Here is a 13,116-nt window from a genome sequence, read left to right on the forward strand (position 1 = left end):
ATATGATTCCAGGGATCTCAAAGTGGCCTGGATGTCCGTAGTGATGTTAATACGCACCCCTTTGAGACAACTCTTGAGACACTTCTGGGTACAAGTTCAGACAGCTAGTATCTCGGTTTGCAAGATAGAGGACTCACTCCCCAGGGATCTAGAGATCCTCGTTTCAGGCCCCTATACCCCAATACATGTACCTCTTTCTGATTTTTACTCATCGGTATACCATATGGAGGACTTTTTGTCCAATCAATTCACGAAGTTCATTGCACTGAGACGGTTATCACATCCAAGGGTTTTGCCAAGATTTTCGAATCAATTTCGAAAAAATAATTCTGGTTGACAGCGTAGTCAGAACCATAGAAAATTCGAGCATTATTTCTAAAAAAAATGAGTAAAAACACTGACGTCAAATTGGGAGCTTTAGAGTGCTTGATCATTCAAGTGTCAATTGCACCCTTCAAGACCACATATACCTTTATAGAGTTCTTGTAATCTTCAAACATTCTGGCGGACAATCAATGGTCAAAGAAAGGCCAAGTCAATTCTCTCTTACTCAATGAGCTGGACTAAAAAAGTTCTCTCACTCAGTTTACTTATGGGTCATTGTACAGTAAGGTATCATCTGAAAAACAAGGGAAAAGCGACTGTGGACATAAGTAGCTTCTGTCAAAAAGCTACTGAGACAGCCAAACACTTGCTCTGAGAATGTGAAGCTATTCACTGGAAATGGCTACAACACCTTGGTTCTTAGATGCACAATAGATCTTTAGGTCAAGGTGCTTGCGAGACCTAATCAGCTCTTGTGGTCTCCAAGGGTCCAATTGGCGCATGAATGAAGGGTTAAATGAGTTCAGGTCAATGCTTTCATCATAATTTTTGTGGTAAACCGTTTCAACATAACCTCATATACTAACCTCTATATTTTATAAAGTGACATGGCCTCTCTTCGATTTTCGGCTGACATCTCTTCGTGGAATTAACTGGTGCGCTATCTCTCGTTGACCTGAAGGATCCAGAGGGCCGAAGTGATGGTGGTTGAATACACAAAACATCTTTGCTCAGTCTATACGATGTAACAGATGGCGCTTCTAGAGTACTGTCATCGTAGGTGTTGATGTCAATATCAGTAAGCACTGAAAAAGAATGGGTGGAATGTAATAAACGTCAAGATATTCATGATAATGTGTATTTGTTCTAGGAATTTATTATTCGATGAATCTTCATATGAGCATGCATACGGGTGCCAGACATACAATTATGTGTTATGTCAGACAGGGAAAGTTTGTATAGATAGCGTCAAATGTTGATGGGTTCTCGAAATACCATGGTTATTGATCACCTCTTTACTTTACATAACTCCATGATCTAATATGAGCGGAGGTGTTTTGAAGAATAAAAGAAAATTGATGTTTTTCGTTAGAGTTTATCTGTAACATCACGTTTGGATTAGTTCAAGCGTGACATTGAAGAATACATGAATTATTGAATCACGATTCACATGATAGGTCAAATCGAACCGAGATTTTATAACTTCCGAGTATCCCGAAGATGATCACTTTTGGAATAGATAAATTTTGGTACGATATTGAAATTTCCTATTGAATTCTGCATTTCATGATATTTTTGTTCGTCTATGTCGATCTGTGTCCGCAAATTCTTTTAACAGCTTCAACTTCTACAATTTTCATACTATTTTAATACAATCTCCGCAAAGGACCCCTTAAGAATTTCAGTTTTTCTATGAAATTTCCAGGTTCTCCATATCTCCTATTATTGATGAAATTTAGGAGTGAAATGAGAATGGATATGGTTTGAAGTGGTTCCAAAGGAATTCAAAAGCCCTATCAAACACAAAAAATCTCATATTATTTTGCGTATTTCTAGTGCTATTTTTGATGAAATTTGGGATAAAAACGCTTCCGAAAGAATTTTAGCTATATGCAGAATCTAGTTATCCAAACATCGAATTTTAGTTTCTTTCTGTGTTTTCCAAAAGTCACAGACTACTCCACACAGTGAGGAATTGCGGTTTTTCCTCATTTAAGGTTCTTCCTCGATAACTCAAAGTATTAATTTTAGGTATAGGGTTTGCTTGAGTAACCCCACACTATTTTTGTACGTAGATTCGACTGAAATAATAAAAAATATAGGTTCTAATTTGAAAATCTTGAGTTTTGATGAATTTAAGTTGTCCAAGTTCATGATCTTCTTATGAACACCCTGTACATTTTTGGTTCAAACCGCAAACAGTTTTAAGATACTACGTATTTGCAGAATCGAAAAAGAAAAAAAAATTCGAAAAAAGCTTTTTCTGCCGGAAAATTTAAAGAAGTAAGTTCTAATCACCACTATTTTTTTCATAAGAATCGCATTAACCCATAAACCGTTGAGTTTTTACCCAAGGTATGGCATATTCCGAAACTGTCGTCAAAAAAGCTATCTAATGAAGGAATAATATACTGGGTGTGCCATTTGAAATAAGGAAGTAGTAGTCTTTTTCAGGTATAACCGGAAGTTGTAAAGATCTTAAAATATTTTAGGGAGAAAGTTCATTGTCTCAAACCCCAATAAGCAGATTTTCAGCTCAAAATTATGATTAGTTCTCCATAAACGTCTAAAAGGTCATCCCGGTGAATCACCCTGTATAGGTCTTCAATTTCGAAATACCTGGTAGAATTTTTGTTTCCGAAAGGTAACTTGATATCGAATGACGTAATGAGAAACTTATTAAGATAATAACAACAAAATAAGTTTAGTTAAATAACATAATATGAAGAATGGGAAATTAGGATCAACGAAAAACCATCAAGAGGAGAAGAGCGAAAGAAGAGATATATATGGATTATGTAAATGCATTGGAATAACAATTATTCAATAGTACCTACTTGTATGAATAAAATATCTGAATGGTAATCATATGTTCTTCGCAAAAACGAGCGTAAATATAAATTATTCAGAGAAACAGCTTCTTGGGGAATATTCCATCAGTTGAACCCGGTAATGTAATGTAATCGTGAGCCAACAAAATCCTTCTGGATGCGTATATCTTCACTTTCAAATATTTACGTGCTCATGAGCTATCGCAGAATAAATTTCGTCGTTAATTACTTATTTTATGTAATAAAATATTACAGCAAGGCGCGCCCACATTACTTAAAGACTTATTGCACCTCCTTCAGACATAAATTAGGATAAAACGCAAACAACTTTACGGTTAATTTAAATATCACCTGTTCAACTTGAGATATTTCTTCAGTTGTGTCATCGAACAAGAAGGTTATCAATAATGATAATTGTATTAATAGCTTTAATACAATCCTGGACAAAAAACTCAGGATTTTTGCGTTTTGAATTTTTGTTTAATTTTTTTGGGTTGCTTTGAATTGGAAGAAGTGAACATTAATAATAAAAAAACTTTTCTCTATTTAAGTATCGTAATGAGTTCATTACAGTTCTAAAAACAGTGCTCTATTGAACTCATTACAGCATTGTTTTCAATTATATTTTCCGTTTTGTGTTTGTCTATCTATGACTTCCAATCCTATCAAAATTCAACACACGACAAATTGTCAATATAATATAATTTGGATTTAGTGAAATGATTTGCGACATTATATTCGCAATTTTTCTTAATTCTGTTGGTGTTGAATCGATTTCGTCAGACATAATTGACGAATTTCATGCGTATTTATAGATTAATTCAAAATTCGAAACGTACGACTCAAACTGAAATTCCGTAATCTGTCAATTTTCGTAACAGTCACACCAACTGCCAAGATACAATACAAATGTCACTAGTATGTATGATCTGAATTTTTCATTGAATTTCGACAATATTTCAGAAAACTTGACTGAAATAGATAAAATATCGTCTAATACTCGTTGCAGAAGGAAATTCCAACACTCATGCGTTCCAAAACTCGCTCCTTCGTCGCTCGTTTTCGAATTTCGCATTCGTGTTGGAATAGGAGCCCATTCTGCAACTTGTTTTAGAATAAACTATTATTCATGTATGTTCGAAAGCAAAAATTTTCAATGTGTTTTCAATATTGTTAAAGAGTAATATTCTATTCAACACTTAAAAAATTCCTGTTCTCTCCTACTGAGAATGTGACGGAGTCAAAAGATTACTTATTATTAATGATTCTGTGATTCAGTTTGCCGATTTGAATATTAAGAGATTTATTCAATCCAATTTCCTAAACTATCAATTGAGGAATGACTCAGACAATTTACTGTTCTATTTTGTTCACCACAAATATTTGGGTAGCATGAATCATACTGACATAAAACGTAGTATTTGATCAATTCAAATTGTGGAATGAAATCTTAAATTTCATCGAACGATTCAAAAAAAATATATATGAATTCACTTTATTCTAGTAGAATTTGAAATTATAGATAATTAAATAGAGTAAAAAAAAATAACTTATGAATATCTTGAAAACATTATCGGTCTTTCATTCAGAAAATATTCAAGAGCATTCTGATTTTTGTGGTTATATTAGGCCAATCGAAAAGTCCTCGTTCTGATGCACAGTGGCGGTGCTAGTATTAAATCCATTTGATTTTCAGTTAGTACCAACCTTCAAAGAATACGTGTTAAAATTTGACAGCAGTCCGACCATTAGTTTGTGAGATATTGCGTTGTGAGTGTAGCTTCTTTTGTTATTTGAAAAAAAGATGAAAAAAAAAATTTCGTGTACTGATAAAATATTGCCTTTTGGAAGGAAAAATACAGTTGAAGCAAAATCTTGGCTTGATGAAGAGTTTCCGAGTCTGCACCAGGAAAATCAACCATCAACGTGGTGAAATAAGCACCAAAGACCGAATTCAAAGCAAGGAAAAAACTCAACAGTCAGCTGGCAAGGTTATGGAATTAGTATTCAGTGATGCGCAAGATATGATATTCATTGGTTACCTCCAAAAGGGCCAGACCATCAACAGCGATTATTATATAACGTTATTGGATCATTTAAAGGATGAAATCATAAAATATCGGCCCCATTTGAAGAAAAAAAGGTGCTGTTTCATCAAGACAATGCGCCGTGTCACAAATCAATGAAAACAATGCAAAATTGCATGAATTGTGCTTCGAATTACTTCTGCATCCACCGTATTCGCCAGATCTGGCCCTCAGCAACTTTTTTCTGTTCTCAGACCTCAAAAAATGCTCGCTGGAAAGAAATTTGGCGCCAATGAAGAAGTAATCGCCAAAATTGAGGCCAATCTTGAAGCAAAGACAAATCGTACTACAAAAATGGTATCGAAAAGTTGAAAGATCGCTCTAATCGCTGTATAGTACTCGAAGGTAACTATGTTGCATAAAAAAATCGGATTTTGCCAAAAAAATGTGTTTACTATGGTAGACCGGGGACTTTTCAATTGGCCTGTAATGTATTACCATTAAGAATAGTTGATCAGTGTTCAATTGGAGTTATTACCCAATACCCAATCATTTTTCATTAACTTTTAGCATAATACACATCAGGGATTACAATATAGCTTGTGAATTGTTTGGACATAAGTTAACATGTATTCTGATTCTGAACAATGAATATATTAAGCCCTGTATAATGTCAACTTTTTGTGAATAAACTCATCATTATCTATTATCTTATTATCGTGCAAAATCTCTAGTTCTTTTATGTGTTACATAGTATACTCTCAATGTGGCACGTCTTCTTCCCATACCCAGTAAATGTATACAGTTAGACCTAAACTTTTTACTACTTTCTTAATGCTAGTTATCTAGAAAATGACCGGAAAAGTGGATGCGTTAGATAAATTATTCATTAGATACAATCATGTTATGAATCGCATACCATATCTTCAAACTCTATTTCCGCTATAGCACCTATATCAGATAATGATGATTTATCAAGACTATTTATTGGTAGTCAAGCGATAAATTTCATAGTAATGACACTACAAAAACCATCTTTGAATAAAATCTCAATATCCAGATGAAATTGAATGTATACCAGCATGTAGGGAATATTATCAGTGATAAATATGGGGACATTTGTTTTTTTTTTCAGTAATGGTCTAATGGAAGAGATACCGATGTTTTTCACTGAGTAATCATGAAATTATTTTCATACCTACTTATTTCTATTTCACAACTTATCTCCTCTATAATAACCGTTATAAAGCATGAAAATAATTTGATATACGTGTGAAATTATAATAGCACTCAATGCAAAATATTTGAGATAGTATTTTTTCAGAAACGCCCAGTAACTCTATAACGAATCAAGAAATCTATGATCTGCTTTGTGATCTTATTATCTCGAAAAAAGAGATCGGGGTCCTTGTAGATCTTTTCTTTGAGTTTTATAGTTCTCAAGATGATTTCAGAGAGCATCGAATATGGGACACCCTGTACAATGTCTTTCATTGTACAATGACAAAATAACAATAAGTAAACGCCAACGTTAATGTGTAGGTAATTTATATACAACTTTTTGACAACTTTTGTAATAACGGTCGCCCCTCTCAATAAAACTCAATGAACAAAGCCCATACTGTTTGACATTATAATAATGTACTCGAACTATTATTGACAAAATATTGAAAAATTCCACGTACGACTTTTTTAATTACAGGGTGAATATTATGAACTAAACTAATTTCATTTCGTTTCATTCAACAATAATTTTAATTGAAAACTAGTCTAAAGTTATCACATGGATAAGCTAAGAGACATAGATAGAGGGAGCATATGTCATTTTCAGTAAGCAAATTTTGTCCCCAATATGAACTATCAAATTTGACATGAAGTGCGGGAATGATACCATATCAGTGATACGATATTTCACTCAATTCACGAGTTTCTCCACAAGGAACGCACTTCTTATGTCCCATAGTGAATCAACGTTTCATATTAACTCAAAATATATATTGAAATAAATACCTAAATATATCTAAATTTAAAAAACAAACTTCAAGCGCACCAAACGACGTCAAACAACCGATGACAATAGGAGAGCAAAAGTTGCCAAACCTTGGATTTCAGCAGGTAGATACAGAAAATAATAAATATTCTGCTTATTATAAATTTGTGGCGGCTTCTCATAAAGCCCACATAGCAACAATAATGAAACACAGCACTCAGTAGCCTAGAGGCTAAGACTGTTCTCACTCACCGAGTTGCAACAAGGTCCGGGTTCGAGTCCCGGCGGCTCCCGATAATAATAAATTCCCCAAGCGTCTGTGACACGGCACACACAAATATACCAAAGTCACACTGATGAGTCCGGTGTGTGTGCCAGGGACGAAACGCATAAGTAGGCATATGTGAAATCCTACATTGGTGACCCCGACGTGATGGCGGAAAACTGCGGCGTTGGAGCGCAGAGGCGACTCACTGCCCCGCTCAACGTTACGGCTACTGGTGTGTCCGTCGGACACTAGAGCCGATGGCACGCCGAGCCTCGTGTTTCCGTCGTCACAGCATGCAAGCCCGACGTGATGGGAATGGCCATCTTAACTATGTGTCCTGGAAAGCAGAAGGTTGATGCATAGCTCCCATATATCTGCAATTTCCAACGAAACTCTAGACGCCCATTCCCATGACGTGCAATACGTGCTCCTTGGTCTGCCGCGGTATGGCGGACCTGAATAGGCGGCATTCACCGTCCGCACGATGCCGCGAGGTGCAGCTCTGATTAGGCGGCAATCACCCAGCTGCACCGATGACCTCGTAACACGTATAAGTTTCGTTCCTCCGTCACTGGGGAGGGAGTCATGTGGCGGCTTCTCATAAAGCCCACATAGCAACAATAATGAAACACAGCACTCAGTAGCCTAGAGGCTAAGACTGTTCTCACTCACCGAGTGTGTAGTGACTCGGTTTGCTCAGAGATGGCGCCATGGTGGTAATGCGCCACACAACATCGGCCCCGGCGTATTTAAAGGGGTCGACGCGAAGCAACCGATTCACTTCTCACCAAATGGTGTGGGAAGGTGTGTCTTAGGCAGAGATCGCTGGATAGCCTAACTGAAGAGTCCACCAGCGATCTCGGGACGAAACACTAAATCCCCAGGAGAGGGCGCACATTAATCTTAGCTCGAGAAAGACTCGCTAAATTGGTGACCCCGACGTGATGGCGGAAAACTGCGGCGTTGGAGCGCAGAGGCGACTCACTGCCCCGCTCAACGTTACGGCTACTGGGGTGTCCATCGGACACTAGAGCCGATGGCACGCCGGGCCTCGTGTTTTCGTCATCACAGCACGCAAGCGCTCTCTCCCCCCCGGGACCACCTGCGTACCTCCTCCTCAGGAGGGTCGTCAATACTGGTGAGGGGGTGTGTAGTGACTCGGTTTGCTCAGAGATGGCGCCATGGTGGTAATGCGCCACACAACATCGGCCCCGGCGTATTTAAAGGGGTCGACGCGAAGCAACCGATTCACTTCTCACCAAATGGTGTGGGAAGGTGTGTCTTAGGCAGAGATCGCTGGATAGCCTAACTGAAGAGTCCACCAGCGATCTCGGGACGAAACACTAAATCCCCAGGAGAGGGCGCACATTAATCTTAGCTCGAGAAAGACTCGCTAAAAATTCGACAATTAGGAAAAATATCGGATTCCAAATGGTCAAATTTGCATATTTAATAGGGAATCACTCAAATAAATACATTTCATTCAAAATAATATACATTCATAACGATATAGCAAAATTGTGGATTTGAAAATATATCACAATCCGACAACATAATCAAACCTTGTTGGGGACATGTAAAAATTGCATATACTTCCTCTATCTATGTTTAATACTCTAAGTGGATAAGCAATATTTGACGTATCAAAGTGTTACATTCAAGCTACTTTCCTACGTGAAATGTAACTTTAAAGAAAAGTCATTTTCCAACTTCTTCACCCTGTATCTCGAAAACTAGTCATAGGATTGAGTGGGACCCACATACTTTCTTGTTCCTCCATTTCGAATTATGGCAACATTCGAGATCTGAACCCATCATCAAAATTTTGTATGTTTTTCCATTCAGGAGTCATCGTATTTGCAGCTATAGACAATATCGAATTCAATAACGGATTCATCATCAAAAAATTTGAGGCTATTACCGGCTCAAAATTCGAAAATTTACAAACATCGTGATGGCATAATATAGCACTCTGTTCGGGAAACGAGCGCTAAAAAACTCCAACAATTCACCCTTCGTATACTTTCCAAACTAGAGCAACAATGCTATCGGTCTCGAATAGACGTGTCTATCTGAAATATCGTTTTTCACCTGGAAAAACGATTGGAAAATCGATCGAGTCGTGCTGTTTTTTTTTTCTATTTTGAGCACAAGGTGATCGACTAGTTCAGAACCTCCATTCACAACAAATGGGAAGCAATGTTCCCAACATAATAGACAATCGATGGACGTAAAATTGGTTCAACTTGGCAGTGGCGTAAAACATCCAACTAATTGAACAGTCTCTGACATCACTTTGTCGCTGAACTGCCATTTAGAACTGGCAAATCGATGCCATTATTTCTTGGCTAGTCTTGGAAGGCGCTGCGAATTCTTGTTCTTCCTTGCCAAGCGAGCGTTACTAAGCTATTGGCGAAACAGGTGTCGTTTTGTTTTTGTGCATTTGTTGAATGTTTGTAGCTCGCTCCGTAAATTGAACTTAGAGGAGAACGTGTAAACGCCTCAAACGCTGTTGGGTATTTTCAATTCTTCCTTGTTCTGCAACGTCGAGAGATTTCAGTGAAACATTCATTCTTTGCACGTTTTGACGACGATGTTTTGTCGAGGAGGCACCTTTAATGAATCATTAGAGCTATTGTCAAATTTTATAAGTTATCACAACTGTTCTCTATACTTACTTCCGTCTATTCGTTTTATAAAGGGTGTTTTTTAGAGCTTTAGAACTTTAAATTGCAATAAAACAACGATGGATTATTCGATTTACATGAATTTTATTTATCCGCAAAATAATCTTGTGGCATTACATTTTAAATGAGATTTCTGGCATATGACCGCCACGGCTGGCTCGGATGTAGTCCAATCTGGACGTTCAATTTTCGATGACTTTTTCCAACATTTGTGGCCGTATATCGGCAATAACACGGCGAATGTTGTCTTCCAAATGGTCAAAGGTTTGTGGCACAGAAAGTAGTCAAGCGGTGTTAAATCACAAGATCTTGGGGGCCAATTCACAGGTCCAAAACGTGAAATTAGACGTGTCTTTCAATAAATCGATTGTGGCACGAGCTGTGTGACATGTTGCGCCGTCTTGTTGGAACCACAGCTGCTCGACATCATGGTTGTTCAATTCAGGAATGAAAAAGTAAGTAATCATGGCTCTATACCGATCACCATTGACTGTAACGTTCTGGCCATCATCGTTTTTGAAGAAGTACGGACCAATGATTCCACCAGCCCATAAAGCGCACAAAACAGTCTGTTTTTCTGGATGTAACGGTGTTTCGAAATACACTTGAGGATTAGCTTCACTCCAAATGCGGCAGTTTTGTTTGTTGACGTAGTCATTCAACCAGAAGTGCGCTTCATCGCTAAACAAAATAAAATGGACGTAGTGCGCGATACGTATTCCGCACAGAACCATTATTTTCGAAATAAAATTGCACTATTTGCAAGCGTTGTTCAGGCGTGAGTCTATTCATGATGGATTGCCTATCCAAACTGAGAATAAATCACTTGATAGCTGTTAAATCGGTCGCCATCTTGAACAGTAATGCCAACTTAAAGTTATATACCTCGAAATAAAAACATAAATAACAACATTAATAACGACAACAAATTCTGTACTCATATTCATATTTTCATTTGACACCAACAGAGGGCGACGCCACTTGACAATATCAAATTCAGGCCTTTCCCCTCCACCGACTCTAATCCATTTTGACAGTCTAGCTGCAGGATTTTCATCCGTCCTGTCGATTCTCGCCGATCGAAATTGAAAATGTCGCAGATCGAGAGACAGGCGAAGCGACGCGAAATGGCGGAAAAGATGGGTCGTAGCCTTCTCGTGAAATGAATATTCGATTATGGAATTTCATCGCAGCAGGCCGCACGGGGATTCGGATCGTTTGGAATTTATTGGCCACAAATTCCCGTGGAATATTTATCTCCTCGGCAGAATCAGGAATCGACGCTGGGGACCCTGAAATCTCAGACGGATGCTGGGAATGGAACATGCAGACGCCATTGGAAGGTGTAAGAACAACGTAGATATGGTTCATCAATTTCGATAATAAAATGAAATGTTTACGGTTAGACAGACATCAAAATTTTGTGTCAGATTGTTTACAGAATGAACCAACATATTTATGTTGAAGAGCTTCTTCTTTAGGGATTCATTAAGCCAAGTAGTTTGAAATTTTTATCAACTACTTGACTTGAAAATCAAGCTTGTGAAAAATTACATACTTGAGTTTGACTTGACTTAATTAGATATTTATTGCTAGACTTGATATCAAGCTACTTGATAATGCTTGAGCTTGATATGCACGCGTCGCATGGCATATATTTCTGCAATCTCGTGCGAGCTTAGTCTAGATACATAACATTTTAAATTAATTTTAAATATGATTTCTGGCATATGACCGCCACGGCTGGCTCGGATGTAGTTCAATCTGGACGTCCAATTCTCGATTACTTTTTCCAACATTTGTGGCCGTATATCGGCAATAACATGGCGAATGTTGTCTTCCAAATGGTCAAGGGTTTGTGGCTTATCCGCATAGACCAATGACTTTACATAGCCCCAGAGAAAGTAGTCTAGCGGTGTTAAATCACAAGATCTTGGAGGCCAATTCACAGGTCCAAAAGGTGAAATTAGGCGGTCACCAAACGTGTCTTTCAATAAATCGATTGTGGCACGAGCAGTGTGACATGTTGCGCCTTCTTGTTGGAACCACAGCTCCTGGACATCATGGTCCTTCAATTCAGGAATGAAAAAGTTAGTAATCATGGCTCTATACGAACACCATTGACTGTAACGTTCTGGCCATCATCATTTTTGAATAAGTACTGACCAATGATTCCACCAGCCCATAAAGCGCACCAAACAGTAAGTTTTTCTGGATGTAACGGTTTCGACATATACTTGAGGATAAGCTTCACTCCAAATGCGGCAGTTTTGTTTGTTGACGTAGCCATTCAACCAGAAGTGCGCTTCATCGCTAAACAAAATAAAATGGAAGTAGTGCGCGATGCGTATTCGGCACAGAACTATTATTTTCGAAAAAAAATTGCACTATTTGCAAGCTTTGTTCAGGCATGAGTCTATTCATGATGAATTGCCAAACCAAACTGAGAATAAATCACTTGACAGCTGTTAAATCGGTCGCCATCTTGAATAGAAATGCCAACTCAAAGTTATATACCTCGAAAAAAAAACACCCGTTATTTCTGCAATTTTGTGCGCGCTTAGACTTAATAAGGGGATTCCTCGAGCGCCGACAGACTAAAGCATTCGCCAGTGTGAGTTTATTAGTAGTTTTCTCACATTTCTATGAAATCTATTGATAGATTTTGCTAGTTTCAAAAATATCTTTCCAAACTTGGCCAAAATGGCCAAGGATTTATCAACGCCAGCATCTTCACCTCCTGTTGAAAGACAATTTTTCAGAGCTGTTCTTACAGTTACAAAAACCCGCAATAGGTTAGGCGACAAATCTTTGAGATGCCTCATGTGTCTTAGATCCTGGATGGAAAATTATGAAAACAAACAAAGCCTGTATGTTTCTCAATATTAAGAAACTCTATTTATTTTTGTATTATATTTTATTTTGTTATGATTTATATTAGTTTAATTTATGTTTCTATTTCAAAAAACTTGATATTTTCTGTTGTTTTATACAATAAGTTCAATAAATAAAAGTGTTTCTGTAAGGTTCCTTTTCATTTCATCATTTTCTTATTGATGTGACACTACACAATAAAACTTTCAAAAATCAAGTAGCTTGATATGATTCCAGTAGCTACTTAAAAATCAAATACTTGACTTGAGATTGAAAAACTTCGATTTGACTTGAGCTGACTGAAAATCGAGTCAAATAATGCCTTTTGAAGAGCATACCTACTATTGCAACGACCATGACCAGTCCTAAGTCATACACCAAATTTTCCCAGAAA

At 37.5% G+C, this 13,116-nt stretch overlaps 1 protein-coding gene across 2 annotated transcripts in view; it reads right to left on the bottom strand.

Moving 5' to 3' along the window:
* LOC123678753 overlaps window positions 1–13,116 on the bottom strand; it is a 93,797-nt gene that overhangs the window by 1,453 nt on the left and 79,228 nt on the right. For both annotated transcript variants that reach the window (XM_045615940.1, XM_045615941.1), the window contains exon 4: window positions 912–1,130. In XM_045615940.1, the coding sequence (XP_045471896.1) occupies window positions 912–1,130 (219 nt within the window). The remainder of the gene's footprint in view (window positions 1–911; window positions 1,131–13,116) is intronic.

Source organism: Harmonia axyridis, chromosome 4 (genome assembly GCF_914767665.1).
Source record: "Harmonia axyridis chromosome 4, icHarAxyr1.1, whole genome shotgun sequence".
Lineage (NCBI taxonomy): Eukaryota > Metazoa > Arthropoda > Insecta > Coleoptera > Coccinellidae > Harmonia > Harmonia axyridis.